Here is an 18079-nt window from a genome sequence, read left to right on the forward strand (position 1 = left end):
CGAGGGGCCCCACGTGGGGAGCGGGGGAAAGAAAAGGGGAATGCTCAGGCGCCCGCCCTCAGGCTGAAGCCCCGCCCCGCTTCGACCACGGGCGCCCTGTAGGGCGTGGCCTATGCTCCTCCTGGATCGACACGAGGGCATGTTTAGGGCGTGACTTCCGGTAGCAAAGTCCTTACTTTCCGGTAGTCTCTTGACAATGCTTCCTTCCGGGGCGGGACTTCCTGTCTACGGGCGCCGGGCTTCAGGAGTGACAGGAGCGTTAGCCGCAAAGGTCAGTTCGGCCAAGCGGGTCTTACCTTCCTCGAAAGGGCGGTAGCCGGAAGGATGTCTTTTCTTCCTCCTTCTTGCTTTTTTTTTGTTCTCTCTCCTAGCTATGCCTCCATCTGCACGAACCAGGCCTGGGCTGTCGGTACCCCCCGCCCACCTTTTGAGGCTCTTCCGCTTCCTCTTTCCTCAGGCTCCGCCCCCAGCGTCCTGTGGCCATGACGACCGTCCCGCGGGACTCCCTGGTGTGGAAGCTGGCGGCGTTGCTGCGGGAGTCCGGTGAGTGGACTTCCGGTTTCCGGGGGCCTCTGGGGACGTGCTGGACGTGCTGTGGAGACACGCCCTCCGCGTGGTGGACTGCGACCCTTGGGTCGGGAGGCGTCGGAGTCCACCTCCTCTCCTCTCCTCCGGGTTTATTCCGCGGCCCGTCTCTCCATCCTTGGAGACCAAAGCCGAGGGCCCCTTCCCCGTACGTTCTCAGATGCCCTCGGAGGCTGCGGCCGTGACTGTCGCGCAGCCACACACACACACACACACACACACACACACACACACTCGTGATTTGGAGCCAGACACACGTAGGTTGAAACCCTGACCCGCTTTCGAACAACGCAGTTTTCTGGTTTCAGCACATTGGCATAGTGGAGAGGATGTTGATGTACTTCACAGTATACGTCCGTGAACTAAGTATGCAGACTTTAGTATCTACTGTTACTGTAAGTTCTTCCCTCGGTGCCCGGGCACGCTGAACCACAGAATTCGCTTAATAGGTGGTTGGCATTAGTGGCTTTAGAGAAGACAGAAGTAGCAAGTTCCTACTAAGCTATATGATCACCATCGAGAGATTTCTAACTTCTCTGAGCTTCAGTGTTCACCTACTATGTGATAGTAGGTGTGTGTGTGTGGGGGGGGGTGCGTGCGTGCACACATGTGCATCGGTCCAGGACCTTGAACTGTGAACCTGGGTGCTGTTCCTGTACTTTTGTTCAAGGCTAGTGCCACAGCTCCAGTGCTAAGCTTTTTGGTGGTTCATTGTAGATAATAAGTGCCTCAGGGACTTTCTTCAAACCACGATCCTCAGATCTCAACCTCCGGAGTAACTTGGATTACTGGTGTGACCCACCAGTGTGATTCTGATGAAGTTCAATGAGGTATCAGTATGGCACATTCAATGTTGGCTTTCTCCTATCACTCTGTGCTCCCGTTGATAGTATCTGTGGAATTTTTTTACAGCACTTATTTTCTGACCTGTATTAATAACTATGCATATACCTTACTTCCTCTTCTGTACTGAGAATGGAGAGTCCTTGGGCCATGTCTCTATCCTCAGTGGCTAGTACATAGGAAATACTTCATGAAAGGTTGTTGGGTTTGTTCATCTATTCAGCAAAAATCTGATGAGTGATTATGAAGAAGTAGCAGGAGGGAGACCCCTGTGATGGGGTAGTTTTATGTCTGTGGTGGGTGCAATAGTCTATACAAACAGCATTAGGGCTAACTGTTCCATTGATATATGTACTAGTATCAGTTTCCTGATTTTGATATCATACCACAGTTACATAAAGTAGGGGGAAATTTGTGTGAAGGGTATAGGGCGTGTGTAATGTGTTAGTATTTCTGCAACATCCTTTTACTCTTATCTTTTTTTTCCAGTTCTGGGACTTGAACTCAGGACCTAGGCACTGTCCTTGAGGTTTCTCAAGGCTAGCACTCTACACATGAGCCACAGCACCACTTCTCACTTTTTCTGTGTATGTGGTACTGAGGAATCAAATCCAGGGCTTTGTGCATGGTAGGCAAGCACTCTACCACTAGGCCATACTTCTGGCCCTCACTCTTAAAGAATTTTAGAAAATAATTGCCTCACTATGTTACTCAGGCTGACTTCATACTTACTGTTACAACCTTCCCAAGAGCTGAGATTGCAAGCACATGCCTGCAAAAAAAGGTTAAAAAATTTTAAGAAACATCAAAAAATTCTTTCTACTTAATTTGTAACTGCACTGTTTTCGGTAGAATAATGAGTACCAAAATGACCAAAAGACCCTCAGGGATGACAGTCGTGGGGTTGGAGGCATGTCTCAAGTGGTAGAGCACTTGCCTATAGGAGGAGATCCTGAGTTCAAACTCCTTTTCTACCAAAAAATGGATTATAGTGTCATTAGAGAGAGCAGGTTTAAAATAGAGAGCAACAACTATACCTCAGCGCTGTCATGAATGACTTTTCTTTCTGTGCCATGTGTTTTAGTGTTGTTTGAAAGTTCTAATATGTGGGTATTACTTTGGCAATCAGAAAAAAGAAATAAAATAACCAATTGACTTTTGTGTAAAAATGGGTGATTGCTCTGTTGAAGTTCAGCAGTATTAGCTGTGCAGTGAGTATTAAACTAGGCAGTAGAAGGGGATGTATCAAAAATGAGAGTTAAAAAAAAAAGAGAGTAAACTGGGTTAAGGTAGCTGTAAGGACTCCAGTATCCCCTGCTCGCTCGCTTGCTCGCCCTCCCCCCCCCTCTCTTTTTTTGGTTGGTCCTGGGGCCTGAACTCTGGGCCAGGGCGCAGTCCCTGAGCTCTTCAGCTCAATCACTTCAGCTCTATCACTTGAGCCACTTTTCTGGTGATTAATTGGAAATAAGAGTCTTATGGACTGTTGTGCCTGGACTGGCTTTGAATCTCCATCCTCAGATCTCAGCCTCCTGAGTAGCTAGAATTACAGACATGGGCCACCAGCACCTGGCGCTCAGTCTCTTTTGAGCAGAAGGTGAATTGGGAAAAATGAGTTGATATCACACAGTGAACCAGTCTTAAGTGTCAGGCTGAAGAGTTAGGAGTATATATATTTTTTTAATGTGGGTAGCTATAGAAGACTTTCAAATGGGGGAGGAAATAGAAAGTTTGGTCCTGCTAGATACAAATACATAAATGTAAAGTGAGAGAGGGAGGAGAAGGAAAGACAGAGAGAAGGAGGGAGGGAGGGAGAAGGAGGGAGAGACATGTGGGGGAAGAGATAGGAGAGAAAGGAGGGAAAGACGAGAAAAATTTGATTATGTAGTAGAAGATCTATAGGATTCATATAAATCTTTGGTCCATAATCAGAGTGTGTGTGTTTGGAGTCCCAAAGTCTTAGAACAAAGGGGAAGATCTTTTATTGTATCCTTTCTGTCTACCTCTTTCTCTTTAGGGGACGAGGTTTTGTCTGGCTGCAGTAAACTGAGTCTTCTGACTACAACACTGCAGCAGCTGACCCGTGTCTTTGAGCTGTACCTAGGGCCATGGGGTCCTGGCCAGACAGGCTTTGTGGCTCTACCCTCTCACCCTGCTGATTCGCCTGTCATCCTCCAGCTTCAGTTCCTCTTCGATGTGCTGCAGAAAACCCTTTCACTCAAGGTTCCAGGGGTGGGGATGGGGCTGGTGTGCAGAGGGCCTAAGGGAATGATGGAGGGTGGATATGGACTAGGGCTACAAGAAGTCTGCATGGCTGACACCCACATGACGGTAGATGTAAGTGGTTGTGATAAAGAATGGATGCTATGAAAGGGGGACTGCTGGGCCTCTGACCTGAGCATTTCTTTTTCAGTTGGTCCACATCCCTGGTCCTGGTCTGCCAGGGCCCATCAAGATTTTCCCTTTCAAGTCCCTTCGGCAGCTGGAGGTATGGGGTTATTGGAGCATGTTGGTACACAGAAGCCAATGTGAGTCAGCCATGTGGGGGATGGGGATAGAGAGATGGCCACTTTTGGTGGGGAGACCAGGCCTGAGTGTGTTATTGCTTTGCAGTAATGTGGTATATAGTCTGTTTTTGATTGAACACTTCCTTGAAACGTAGGTAGGCTTTGTCATCTCTTTGTAGCCTATCAGGGAGACACGTTATGAAGGTCTGCTTTTTTCCCTTCCTTTCTTCCATTGTACCAGCTCCGAGGTGTTCCCCTCCACTGCCTGCATGGTCTCCGTGGCATCTACTCTCAACTGGAGACTTTAATTTGCAGTAGGAGCATTCAGGCTCTAGAGGTGAGGAAATGGGTTCAGGGGTTGGGCTTCATGCTTTGTCTCAAGAAACAAAACCAAGCGCTCAGGTTCTTCTTTCCGATTCCTGCAGTTCTCTATATCTGACTGTAGATTTATGGTTACACCTGTCATTCTCAATTAAATAGTACAGTGTCTGCTTTCTTCCTCTCCTCAGGGTGCACCTCTTGGGGACAGGGACTTGGATTTTATTTAAGGCTAAATCTCAGGTGGAGCCATATATATTAAAAAAAAAAAAGAATGGGTGGAGCATGAGAAGAAGATGAGAGTGGAGTTGTGGCAGAGAGAGTAATGAACCTGTCCCTTGCCCAGGAGCTCCTCTCAGCCTGCGGTGGGGACCTCTGCTCTGCCCTCCCCTGGCTGGCTCTGCTTTCTGCTGACTTCAGTTACAATGCCTTGACCGCCTTAGACAGCTCCCTGGTGAGTGCTTCTAGGGAAGGAAGTACTGGGAAAGGGCAAGGGTATTTATTACCAAAGGAGGGCAAGTTGGCAGATGGGCACCCTTGATGAAAACACATTTTCTGTCTCTCTTCCTGTCTTTCTCAGCATCTCTTGTCAGCTCTGCGTTTCCTGAACCTGAGCCATAATCGAGTTCAGGACTGCAAAGGCTTCCTGATGGTAGGTACCTGCAGCCTGACAGCTATTGCACTTGGGCCTTGAGTGGCTCTGTTCTCATCATCTCTCCTAGGCATCTGTATTCCACCTTTCTCATGAGAAGAAACCACATCTGAAGAGGTAGTACTGTTTCAGGGTTTGGGTTCTAGCACAGAACGAGACAGAGTTCCAAACTCAGCTTCTAATTCCTATGTGAAAGGATAAATGAGTTAGCTTCTTGGTTTGTTCATCCATAATGTAGCCATTACCAGAGTACCTGCTTTTATATAGTACATTGGTTGTGAAAAATACCCCGTTTTACTCAGCCTAGTGCTTCATTCAAAAAAATGGTAGATTAAAAAAAATTTTTTTTGGTCAGTTCTAGGGCTTGAACTTAGGGCCTGGGCACTGTCCTTGAGCTTTGTCAAGGGTAGTGCCTTTAAGCCACAGCCACAGCACCACTTCCAGCTTTTCTGCATATGTGGTACTGAGGAAATGAACCCAGGGCTTTGTGTATGTTAGGAAAGCACTCTAAAATGATGGATTTTTTTTTGTGATGATAATAACATACTTTCTCCCTGTGTCTTTCCATCCCCCATCAAAGATAATTGAAGCCTGGTACTCCTTAAAGTGGCAAGGAAAGGTTTTAATCAGCAGGGAAGATAGTCTAGTATAAACTGGACTCTACTTTGATTTGTGTGGAGGAGAGTGAGCATTTTAAATGGAAAAGGAAGAACAAAAGCAATATTGGGGAGCTTAGTCACATGTAGGGAAGTAGAAATTTATGAAAAGCAAGAAGAGAGATGTTGGTTCATGGGAAAGCCATCTGGGTTGGCAAACTAAGTGGCACATACTGAAAATCCCTTCCCTTCCTCGGAGACTGTGAAACCAATCCTAGGTATTGGCAGGAACAGAAAGTAAAGTCTGACATTTTCCCAGGAGCCTTGCATTCTGGTGGGCAGAAACCATGGGAGTGGAAGTCACCATCCCGAGTGTAGTTCAGAGCTGTGAAGAACCACACTGATATTTGTTCCAGTGTTTTAACTGAGGGAAGGGAATGAGATCATCTGTGCTGAGAACCTGCAGTTTTTTTAGGCCAAGGTGGAGTCAAGAAGAGAGCTCAGAAGAGGACCCTGACTAGAGCTTAGTCAAGGTGAGAATCTTTGTCCTCCTCACCCACTGCCAGGATTTATCTGAGCTTTACCACTTGGACATCTCCTATAACCACCTACGCTTGGTGCCAAGAATGGGACCTTCTGGGGCTGCTCTGGGGACCTTGATTCTGCGAGGCAATGAGCTTCGGAGCCTACAAGGTGAGCGGACCATGTGTGGGGCAATCATGGGAGTGAATTGGGGGTTCCCGAGACCCAGAGTGACCTGGGTACCTGTCGAGCTTTGTGAGGGCTTCCAGCTAGGGCTGGCTCTTTGATTTGTCTGTTTCCCTCTTACAGCCAGCACATGCACCCTCAGACCCACTCAGCGCCTGCACACACACACATGTGCTGTCTTCTCTACTTGTCTCTGCTCCAGGCCTAGAGCAACTGAGGAACCTGCGGCACCTGGATGTGGCCTATAACCTGCTGGAAGGACACAGGGAGCTGTCACCACTGTGGCTGCTGCCTGAGCTCCGCAAGGTGAGACATGGATGCTTTCAGGATCTGGAGCCATCTTTTGGCCTGGCTTTCCTGTGTTAGAGGGCAGGCCTTCTTCTAGACCCACCTCATTCACCTTTTCCCACTTTGCAGCTCTACCTGGAGGGGAACCCTTTGTGGTTCCACCCTGAGCATCGCATGGCTACTGCCCAGTACTTGTCACCCCAGGCCAGGGATGCTGCCCATGGAGTGAGTGATCATCTTGTATCCACTTGCTTTCCCTGTCTGTTCTGTCCTACCTCATCCCTGTGCCTTCTTGCCTGCCCTGGGTGAAAAACCTAAAGCTACACCCTTTGCTGCATTGTTAATGCTGACACTCCCTGGAACCAGAGCCACTGCAAACATTGCCCCTCTTCCTCTGTCTCTGTGCAGTTCCTTCTTGATGGCAGGGTCTTGTCACTGAAGGATCTTCAGGTCAGTGTGGTGGGGGTTGGATGGCAAAGACTGATGGAGGCTAAGTGAAGGGAGGATACTGGGCCAGGGATACAGGAGTGATCAGGAGACATTTCCCTGGCTGATAGAGGGTAGGATCTGCTCTTAGCTAGCTCAGGCAGGGTAGAGCTGCTCCCCTGGCTCTGACCGATATCTTCTCCCTATTGTTACGTACCAGGCCTCTGAATCCTCGGAGTCTAGCCCCATGGCCCCACCTGTCTCCAGGCCAGTGGGGAGTACCACGGAAACCTCAGGTGGCCCTGAACTGAGTGATAGCCTCTCTTCAGGGGGTGTGGTAACCCAGCCCCCACTTCGTAAGGTTAAGGTAAGTGGTGTCCTTGGCTGCTATGTGCCTGAGGCTCTGAGTTCTTGATGGACTGATGGTAGAAGGCATTTTCTGTTAGTGGGGTGGGAGGCCATGCGTGGCAGACAGAAGGCCCTGGCTTTCATAGGGCCCTGTCCTTCCACCCAACTTAGAGCCGAGTTCGTGTGAGGCGGGCGAGCATCTCTGAGCCCAGTGATACAGACCCAGAGCCCAGAACTCTGGACCCCTCCCCTGCTGGTAAGTTGGCCACAACTACTCATTCCTCTCATTTCCCTCTAATGATGTTTTTATTAAGATCTGGGAGGAGAAATTTGATGAAACTTGTAGAGCGCACGCTCTCTCTCTCTCTCTCTCTCTCTCTCTCTCTCTCTCTCTCTCTCTCTCTCTCTCTTCTCTCTCTCTCCTCTCTCTCTCTCTCCTCTCTCTCTCTCTCTCTCTCTGTACTGGAGTTTGAATTCAGGGCCTTGTGCTTGCTAGTTATGTGTTCTACCCTGGAGCCATCCAGCCCTTTTTGTGCTGGTTATTTTTGAGATAGAATTCTGTTTCCTATGCATGTGTTGCCTGGATTGTGGATCTGCCTATTTTAGACTTTTTATTGTCGCTGAGACAGCACATGTGTACTACCACACCCAGCTTCTTTCAGTTGAGATGGAGTCTCATGAGTCTTTTAGCCTAAGCTAGCCTAGAACCACAAGCCTCGTAATCATAGCCTTTCACATGGCTTAGGATGATGGATGTGCACCGCCACATCTTTTGAGAAGGGGTCTTTTGGGTTTTTTTCTTTCCAGGCTGGTCTTGAACCACAATCTTCCTAGTCCAAGCCTCAAAAGTAGTTAATGAACCTCAGCTCCATATCTTCTGCTCCCCAGGATGGTTTGTGCAACAACATCGGGAGCTGGAGCTCCTGAACAGCTTTCGAGAGCGGTTTGGCTGTGATTGGCTACAATATAGGAACCACCTGGAGACCTCAGGGAGCTCCCCTCTGGCTGCCTCCAAGACGCCTGCTATCAGCGTCCCTCATCTGGATGCTCTGGGCCCACAGTCTCCCTCCAGTCCTCTGGCCCCAAAGAAGGAAGGCAGAAGCCCTGAGAAGTCACCACAGAAGGTTTCAGAGGAGAGCAGGGTAGAGCCAGAGTGCCAGGAAGAAGAGAAGAGAGAGGAGCAGAAAAAGGAAACAAGGGAGGATCAGGAGGAAGAGGAACAGGAGCCAGAGGAAGTAGAGGGTGAGCATCCTGTAGGCATGTGGGAAATGGGTCAAGCAGAGCGAGGCTGGAACAGCCAGGCTGATGGAAGGCCATCCCATGGGAGGGCAGTCTCTGGATGTTTCTCCCTGCTCCAAGCCTCCTCTGTTGGTCTCTCCACAGCGGAGCTCTGTCGGCCCATGTTAGTGTGTCCCCTGCAGGGACATGAAGGCCTGCGAGGCAGGGAGTGTTTTCTTCGGGTCACTTCTGCCCACTTGTCTGAGGTGGAACTCCAAGCAGCCCAGACAATGGAGCGGCTGGAGCTACAGAGTCTGGTGGCAGCTGAACTCGAGCCTGAGGCTCAAGCCCAGAGAGAACCAGTGCTCAAGGTGAGAAATGGGGTTGGGGTTTCTGGATGAGGCACTGGCTGAGTGTTTTCTAACCTCTCTGATGGACAGGTGGAGGGATGATCTGGGGCTGCTGGGCTGGGAGGTAGGTTCTCTGCATGTGAATGGAGTCCAGAGTCGCTGTTTTCCTCCTTGCTAGTACCATCCCTAGCTCCTTTCTCCCTTTCTCTCCTCTCATTGTGCAGGACTCAGATCTGCTTTTGGGGGCCCCTGTCCTTGTGCTGCGCTTTTCCTACATCTGCCCTGACCGGCGGCTACGCCGTTACATCGTGTTAGAGCCTGATGCCCATGTGGCCATCCAGGTGATGGGGTTCAGGAGGCTGTGAGGGAGGCGGGAAGAGCTGGGAGGAGTGGCTCCAGGTTGTAGGGAAAGGGTGTGCCAGGCATGTTCATCTGAGTCCACCCTCTTACAGTTGCCTTCCCCCCTGCCTTCTTTCAGGAGCTACTTGCTGTGCTGACTCCATTTACCACTGTGGCCCAGCAGCAGCTTGGGCATGCAAGGGAGCTACTGGGGGGCAGATTCCAGTGCTTGCGCTGTGGCTGTGAGTCCAAGCCCAGTGCGGAATTGGACAATGAGGAAGGCTGGAGGACCATGTTCCAAAAGACAGGTACCAGCCTCACCCTTAACCTCCCCGTACCACAGCTCCCCACTGCAGGGAAAGCGGCTTTGAGTAGGAGTCTATGGAGGAAGCCCAGGGAGGAAGGCCCAGGGATGGGGACCAACTGTTCTGCAGAAGAGAAAGGTTTGTATCACAAATCAGAGGAAATGTGATCCTGTTTTGGTTTTTTTTCCTCTCAAAGTCAGGAGACGCCAATTCTATAACTGTGTCTAAACATGCTTATTATATTTTCATAACTTGAAGGCTTTTTTAAGTATTTTTAGCAAAAATTCCAGGCATAATGTAAAACCTAGAGGGCCCTTCCTGCAGTGGCAGGGCAGCTTTTAGGCAGGATATTTTGGGGGTTGGTGGAATGTGTCCTTTATTGACTGACCTTGAAACTGTTTGATAGCAAATAGCACCTCATGTCATCACTTCATGTTTTGTTCTTTAAGGAATTTTTTCCATTGTAGACCAATCAAAAAGCAAGGTCTCTGAAGATATTGAAGAGAAAAGAATGCTCTGAATAACAGCTGTGTTGATCATGTGATTTTTATCAGCCCTTTTTTTTTGCAGCACATGCAATAAGACTTTACGTTTTTCTTGTTATTTTTTGTTTTATTTTTTTAAAAGGTGCCATGTTGCATTGCTCACCCTGAGCCTGACTGGGGAGCATGCACACACATTGTGTGAATGGAGACACCTGCTCCTCCTCAGCAATATCCTGTAGGTCCTGCAACTCCTAGGGTCCCTCCTGTGGTCGCATTAATGCATGTTGCCATATGCTACATTCTCCTTTGAGCCTCAGTTATCTCTTCTGAACAGAGAAGGAAATGAGCCCCCCTCCCCACTGGTTCTCTTAAGATAATTGAACAAGCTGATGACACACCAGCCCTGGTGACTTATACTCAGGAGGCTGAGATCTGAGGATTGCAGTTTGAAGCCTTCTGGACAGAAAAGTCCTTGAGGCTCTTATCTTCAATCAATCACCAATAAGCTGAAGTGGAGCTGTGGCTCAAGTGGTGGAGTGCTGGTGTTGAGTTAGAAGACTGAGACAGTGTTCTGACCCTGTGTTCAAGCCCCAGTACCAGCATAAATACACAGACACATGGACACACAAATGTAAACATGACAGTGGGAACCAAGTGTAGCTTCTGGCCAATATAAAGTAGCTACCTTATCTCTGTGGCCTGGGGCAGTGAATGTAGAGTAATCTTTTGTTTCCTCATTTGTAAAATAGGGTAGAAAGGGTTTTGGTGGGAAGTATGATAAGACTGATATGTGAGCTCCACATGCCTCTTACCTTGTGGCTATTCTTTTCTCATTGCTGATCTGTGTCCTGCTTCCATTTAGCTGTCCTGCCAACCCTGTAAGATAGGCTCTGTTGTTATAGAAAATAAGCCAGTCTTGGAGAATGTTGAAGTCTAGCCTTGAATTGATAGCACCTGTAATTGGATCCTGGCGCCAGCACCCTTCCTACCCTTTTCATTCTATTAATTTTGGTGCTGATAGTACACCAAAGTATTGGTCACTCCAAGGCTGTGGGAGGGGTCAGAGCAGGCCTGGAGTTAGAAGGTGGGTGTATCTTGAAACTAGAGCATAGGTTAGCTGCACTGTCACTGGGATGGCGAAGGATCCATCAGTGACTGAGGGAGATAGAGGCGGCACGAGGTTCTAGTAGGGTGGTCATGAATGTCCCACAGGAGGTCTGAAAGCTTGTGACATGGTGGGGATATACTGTGTCATGGCACCCGAATCTCTCCTGCCCTAGAATTTCCTACTGCATGTCCAAACTGTGGAAGTGACCATGTGGTTCTCCTGGCTGTGTCTGGGGAAACCCTCAACAGAGAGCAGAACCAGGGAGAGCAGTCACCAGCTCCCTCCCAGTCCCCTGTCTTCCACCAGCCTAGCCAAAGTGACCCTCCCAGTAGGGCTGATGGCATCCCACCTGATCTTTCCATCTCTCAGAGCTGCGGCAGCTGGAGCTTCAGTCCCCGTGAGTAGAGGATAGGCGACATGAGATGGGGATGGGCTTGGGGAAAAGGGGCACTGATGGAAATTGGAGATGGAGCCATGAGCTGCCTGGGGCAGGCTGATGGCTCATTGGTTGCCCCCAGCCCCGGAACCCTGTGGCTTCCGCTCTGTGGATCACCGACTCCGGCTCTTCCTGGATGTGGAGGTGTTCAGTGATGCCCAGGAGGAGTTCCAGTGCTGCATCAAGGTCTGTGCCACCTGGCAGTGCCACCCCCCCACCAGGGTGTCTACTGTCTATCCTGGCAGCAGGAGTTAGGTTGAACACTTGGAAACTACCAGATGTAGCCTTGGGTTTCAGCTGCAGCAGTTACTTGCTGTGTGGCTCTGGGCACGCACCTTACCACTTGGTCTTCACTGTCTCTGGCACAGTGGAGACAGTCCTTCCTACCGTACAGTGGCAGGATGAGAGTCAGTGTCTGGGAGCTGCTCAGTAAGCATCTGACACTCAGTGCCGCTTGTCACTACAAACGCACATTGTTAGATCTCTGTTGGTATGTGGCATGTGGGACCCTGGGATCTGGGATCAGCTTAGCCCTTGATCTCAGAGTCTGCTGTAAGGAAGCCAGATGACACAATGTGAGAGTGCTAAAATCAGGGTAAGATCCTATATGGTGACTCTAGCTTGATTGGGTCAGGAAGTGTTCATGAGCAGTGATGGCTAAGTCATCTTCCAGGAAAAGGATACTATAGGCAGAGCATGGGGGTATGAGAGAAGCTTCTGGGGAATCAGGGTGCAGAGTGGGGGGCAGCTCTTTGAGGGGAGTGTGAGAGGCAGGCAGGGCTGCCTCAGGAGTGGACAGCTCTGCCGAGGAGTTTGGATGGGACCCAGAGGCCCTGAGAGCCGTGGGAGAGTTAGAAGCAGGAGACTGACGATGAGTTTGTTCAGTGTAGTCATCCTGGCTGTGTGTGGAGCATGGCTTGGAGGAGGCATGAGGATCCACCTGAGAGTTTTCTGGGATCTGAGTGGGAGTGGGGACTAGGGAGGAGAATGGTAGATAGGAGGAGAGGCTCTTGAGCTCAGGGTCACCTTGACTGATAATTAGCTATGGGGAGGGAAAACTCAGCTTTTAGCCTGGAATTCTTCTGTGGTTCTCCATTACTTCTTTTTCCTCTTAGGTGCCAGTAGTGTTGTCAGACCACAGAGAGGAGTTTCAGTGTCTTGTGGTTGTGTCTGACCACAGGCTTTACCTGTTGAAAATCACAGGGCCAATCTGGTGAGTGAGCCAAGCTTGTAACCAGTGGAGCGTTGGGCCTCCATGTCAGTCTCATCCTGACCTCTTATTCTTGGTAACTCTGTCTCCTCCACAGTGGGCCTCCCACCAGCTGGCTCCAGCCCACCCTGGCCATTCCCCTGCAGGACCTGAGTGGCATGGAGCTGGGCCTGGCAGGCCAGAGCCTGCGGATGGAGTGGGCGGCTGGGCTGGGCAGCTGTGTGCTGCTGCCTCGAGATGCCAGGCGGTGCCAGGCCTTTCTTGAGGAGCTTGTTGGTAAGGGGGATGCAGGAAGGCTGGGGAAGGGGAGCTGGGCAGGTCCCCAGGGCCAACAGTGAACAGACGTCATGGGACTTATTTTTACAGAAGTTTCTTTAGCCTAGCATTGGGCAGGGTTGAGAGGTGGGATAGAATAAAGGAGGGTAGGACCCTCTGACAGTTCCGGTCTCTGGCTGGCTCTGTCCAGGTATCTTGCGATCTCTGCCCCCTCCTCAGAGGAACTGTGTCTGCACCACGGAGGAGGAAGTGACCCCACAGCACCGGCTGTGGTGAGTTAATGGGTGGTAAAGGCCCAGTCTTCACAGAGCCAAGACGTGGTACTGGACTGAGCAGGTCCTGAGACTGCTACCTAACCTCATAGATAACCCTCCCTCCCTCGAAACGCTTCTCACCCTGGCTCACTCTCTTCCTGTGTCTTCCATGCATCCTTAGGCCATTGCTGGAAAATGACACTTCCTCAGAGGCCCCCCAATTCTTCTACCTTCAGGTGTTCCTGGTTGAAGGTGAGGCCTCTGTGCTGCAGCTGACCCCAGTCTGTGTGCCTGAGCCATTGGCCAGTCCCTTAGAACCACCTGCCAGCCCCTAGTGTGCCTCCACAATCCCCTTGTAGTAACACTCACTTCCTTATACCACAGTCTGGGTGTTCCCTGTCTCCAGGTGGGGACAAGAGACACCCTGGATTCTCAGTTGTCCAGAGACCTTTGCTTTGAGGACCAAGTTTCTTTGAAGTGGGTGTGTTGGTTGGTCTTCTCCCTTCAACCTGTCAGAGGTAGAGTGGATCGTGGTTTAGGGTGACTGGTGTAGGCTCTCAGAGGGTTTAGAGGCTAGGGTCCATGGTTTAGGGTGACTGATAGGGCCTTGGCTCCCACAGGCCCATGCTACTTGTGAACTCCCCCCAGGGTGGATTTGGCTCTTCTTTGGAGCAGCACTGGGACACCTAAGGTCTGGACCCTCCTTGGCCTTCCACTCTGAGTCTTACCATGTCTTCTACCCACCAGGCCTTTCTACCTGCCCTGTGTCTCTGCTGCTGACGTTGTCCACCCTGTACATGTTAGATGAAGATCTTGCAGGGTCCCAGTCGGAGCCCCACCTCCTAGCAGCATCTGGTGACGCCTCTGAGCAGGCCTCTCTCCTGAGGCCCAGCCCTTCCCTGCGGGTCAGGGAGCAGCAGCCGCTCAGCAACCTGAGCTCAGTGCTGCTCTATCGCATGGCTCCCGAAGACATGCGGCTGGTCTTCTATGACGAGGTGTGTGAGTCTTGGGGAGTGGGTGGAGTGGACAGTAGGGAACTTAGTTTAGGAAGGCTGAGGACTGGGGGCAGGTTGAAGCTGAGGGATGGGGAGGCATAGTGGAGGGAACATGGGATTGAGGTGTGGGCATCTGGGTTTGGATGAGTAAGTAGTTCATTGAGCAGGAGGCAGGGGTTATCAGTGGGAACACCCTGGCTTGGAGTCCAGCCACTTTCTTGCTGGGAGGCCTGTAGTGAGGCAGCCAGTTTCCATGAGTTTGTGTGACTGGTGTCTGTATGCCAGTCACTTTACCTTCACAGCCACAGCCTGAGGGGAGGTGCTGCTACTGGTCCTGTTTTATAGATGCGAAAGCTGAGACTTGGAGACATTCACCAACTTTCCCAATTCACTAGTAATAGAGTCAGGAATGGAACCCATGTAGATGCAGTTCCATTGAGCTGACTCCAGGGCCTGCGTGGCCAGAACTGGGAGGACTGGAGATGGGTCAGGGAGTGGGAGCCCTCTAGAGAATTACAGTTAGTGCCAGCTGGACTCTGTACATGGTTCAGGGTCAGCGTCTTTTATGAAGAGTGATGACAGCTCAGGGAGAGAGAAAGATGGTGAGCCCAGACGGGTGGTGAGTCCTCCTGAGCCCTTGTGTGTCTCACCTTACTAATTGCTTGACCTGCAGGTGTCTCGGCTAGAGAATTTCTGGGCTCTTCGTGTTGTATGTAGAGAGCAACTGACAGCCCTGCTAGCCTGGATCCGGCCCCCCTGGGAGGAGTTGTTTTCCATTGGACTCCGGACTGTGACCCAGGAGGCTCTGGGATTTGGTGATGGGTCACATTGATCCTAACTCTGCCTCAAGAACCATACTTCAGACACTCCTCCTGGTCTTTGGCCCTGGCTTCCAGACTGTCTGTGGACCTCCAGCCTTTGGGCACTGGTCATTGAGGCCCCAAATGACCCATGACATAAGGGAAGGGTGAGTGAAATTAGCCCCCAAATGGTTCAGCTTTAGGGGAAAGGTTAAGTGGTCAATGAGGATAGTTTTCCTATGCTTTTCTCAGGTATGAATAAAGTTGTTTCTATTCCAGATGTCATGGTACGACTTAGATGTATTGCTTGTAGGCTTGCCATATTCCCCTAACTTCTTCTTGAATGGGCGGTCTTGGGCAGTCTTGTTCATATTACTCTGGCCAAGTAGGCTTCCTGACTCCTGACCCATATGCATCCAATCTGCTAGCCAGCAGTGACCTGTCACGTGGCCATGGAATGTCTTCCAGTCAGATGGCTGGGTTTCTTAGATTCTTATGCTCATATTTCAATTGGGAATCAGGCCATTGCAGAAGGTATCTGGAAGAGGGTAGGTGGCGTTGACTGTGAAGGAAAAGCACAGCATTTAAAGCCTTCTACACCTGTCACCTTCCCATTGCACTATATCACTCAGCCCAGTATTTTCCATTTGTTGACTCTAATCCTCCTGTTCCCATGCGGTCATGGTGATGGGCTCAGGAATGCTATGTGATCTAGTGTGACTCCCCTGAGTCCTGGCCTTGGCTTTTGTCTGGAGTGGCCAATATCAGGGCAAGTCTCCTTCCTGAAGATTGCTGGGAGGACAAGGTGGAGCTGCTGTCCATGGGACAAAGCACACAGTGCCAGATGGAACTCAGGTAGAAAGGGCCAGATGTAATCCTGGTGATGTTTTTGGGGCCTGAGTCATGTTATGCCTGAAGGAACATATCTCTGTAATTGTAGATTATGTGAACGAAAGGAAACACTTCTTTTTCTTTTTTTCTTAAGTGTTAAAGATATAACCACATAAACTCCTTTTCTGACTTGAGCCATTCTGGGTGGGGATCTTTATATTCAGTAATGAATTTGGTAAGAATAGTGATGCCCATGGATTGATGTAGAGAGGTCCTGGTTCTGGTTCCAGTTCCTGAGCAAGGCAGTGTAATTAATCTAGGTCCCTGTGTCATGCCATCGGCCTCAGGTTTTGACAAGTTTATGGCCTGATTGATAGGACAGCAAAACTGGGGCTGTATCACTCACTGTTGGAGTCTCTGTCTGGACCTGAATAGCTCATCCAATTCTATATTCTTGAGATTGAAGTACTTAAAATTAATGGGATTTTTTTTTTTTTTTTTTTTTTTTTGCCAGTCATGGGGCTTAAACTCAGGGCCTAAGCATTGTCCTTGGACTTTTCTCAAGGCTAGAGCTCTACCACATGAGCCACAGCACCACTTCCAGCTTTTTTTTCCCCCTCTGTATGTGGTGCCAAGGAATTAAACCTGGGCCTTTGTGCATGCTAGGTAAGGTAAGCACTCTACCACTAGGCCAAACTCCTGGCCCCTAATGTGATATTTTTAAAGGTTTTACTTTAAAATATATTTGAATAATAGTAAACAAACCTGAAAAAGTTTACAGTGGACCTAAGGATGTATTACAAAAAGTGAGTTGCTGTCATTGCTGACCCTTAGTCTCTTCTCAAATCAGACATTTATTATAAAATTTTCCTAGTATCTCTCCAGAAATTTGAATGCATGTCTATTCATTGTTTAATGCACATTTCTCCAGAAAATGGGTAGTGAAGCCACTCAGTTCCCAAAGAAGAGGCAAATCCTTAAGATTAGTTTCTCCTTAGGCAGTGTCCTGGTCTGGAGATATACTGTGAGTGTTGGAAACAGCCAGTGGGGAGATACTAGCTGGGGTTGTGGTCCCATGGTGATAGGTATAAAGGGCAGGAGTTCCCGAGGCCTGGGCATAGGCTCAGAAAATAAATTCACTTACTTCTGTCTTGCTTAGAGCTGCCCTGAATTTTTTTTCTAGTGTTGGGGCTTGAACTCAGGGCCTAAGCACTGTCCTTGAGTTTTTTCAAGGCTAGCATTCTACCACTGGAGCCACAGTACCACTTCCAGCCTTTTCTGTGTATGTGGTACTAAGGAATTGAGCCCAGGGCTTTGTACATTGTTGGCAAGCACTCTACCACTAGGCCACACTTCAGACCCACCCTGAGTTTTTAATTGAAGCAAATTAAAACTTCCCTAAAATATTAGTCTACCTTCAGTTATGTGCACAGCCCCTTCCCATCAGTGAGTGCATTGTTTATGAGCTGATGTTGGCCATGAGGAAGGCTTTCCTGACCTTTAGCTCAAAACTGCCCTTCATCACAAGACCCTTAGCAAACAAGTTCGCATTATGGTCCAGGGTAGATAAATCAGTATCTGGTCATTTGTAAAGAAATATAATGCTTCTAATTCATGCTTCTTGTCTCTGGGACTATCCTTGTTTCTTTGAACAATACAGCAGTTATCAGTAGCCTTTGTGTGCAAAGGTACTTTGTCTTTGGTGATCCAGAAAACCAGAGATGTTATCTGGAGTGAAGAATTTGATGCTTTATCTTTGTGCTTCAGCAGGAGCAGGGTCCTGGATGGAATGGTTGTAACTCCTCCACAAACCCTGTGATTTTAGGGGTGATGGCTTTGCTGCAGATGCTAGACACAGGTGTTGGGAGGAGTTTGCCCCATACAAGCTGGACTGCCTCCAGGGATTAATTGTTCCTTTTCCGGTCTTTCCCCTCTAGCAAGTGATTATTGATTGCTTAGCCTCTGTCTGGCCTTGGGTTGGCATGAAGGATGCTCAGTGGAGATTTTGTGGCTCCTAGAAAGCATTGGAGAGAGAGATTCTCTCCACTAAAACTACACTATAACACCAAGCCACATTTTCATAGAAAGGAGACACAGGAGATGGAATATGTATGCATTCGTGCTTCAGTCTGCTTAAGTAAATTCTAGAGAGATAACTGGGTGGAACGAGATGAAAATAAGAATAAGGCAGTAGGGAATGGAGT

General features: G+C 49.4%; 1 protein-coding gene across 1 annotated transcript; it reads left to right on the forward strand.

Moving 5' to 3' along the window:
- The first annotated feature begins 213 nt into the window (after positions 1-213).
- Stk11ip (serine/threonine kinase 11 interacting protein) lies at positions 214-15971 on the forward strand. Its single transcript, XM_090354894.1, has 25 exons — positions 214-271; positions 458-543; positions 3443-3648; positions 3839-3913; positions 4174-4269; positions 4597-4704; positions 4831-4902; positions 6065-6191; positions 6409-6512; positions 6624-6719; positions 6903-6944; positions 7141-7287; positions 7440-7524; positions 8157-8510; positions 8652-8857; positions 9061-9177; positions 9315-9483; positions 11246-11470; positions 11592-11695; positions 12625-12722; positions 12817-12995; positions 13186-13267; positions 13431-13501; positions 13997-14244; positions 14918-15971. The coding sequence occupies exons 2-25, from the start codon at positions 483-485 to the stop codon at positions 15074-15076; spliced, it is 3231 nt and encodes a 1076-aa protein (XP_090211020.1). The 5' UTR covers positions 214-271; positions 458-482; the 3' UTR covers positions 15077-15971.
- Positions 15972-18079: the final 2108 nt, after the last annotated feature.

The sequence above is a fragment of the Megascapheus bottae genome, chromosome 21, assembly GCF_031878675.1.
Source record: "Megascapheus bottae isolate mThoBot1 chromosome 21, mThoBot2.hap1, whole genome shotgun sequence".
Classification (NCBI taxonomy): Eukaryota; Metazoa; Chordata; class Mammalia; order Rodentia; family Geomyidae; genus Megascapheus; species Megascapheus bottae.

What these genes read in the sequence shown, in the direction of transcription:
- Stk11ip (XM_090354894.1), top strand. Translation starts at nt 483, where the DNA reads ATGACGACCGTCCCGCGGGACTCCCTGGTGTGGAAGCTGGCGGCGTTG. An exon ending in TCTGGACCCCTCCCCTGCTG is followed by an intron (nt 7,525 to 8,156) that starts GTAAGTTGGCCA and finishes TCTGCTCCCCAG; the next exon opens with GATGGTTTGTGCAACAACAT. An exon ending in ATGCCCATGTGGCCATCCAG is followed by an intron (nt 9,178 to 9,314) that starts GTGATGGGGTTC and finishes GCCTTCTTTCAG; the next exon opens with GAGCTACTTGCTGTGCTGAC.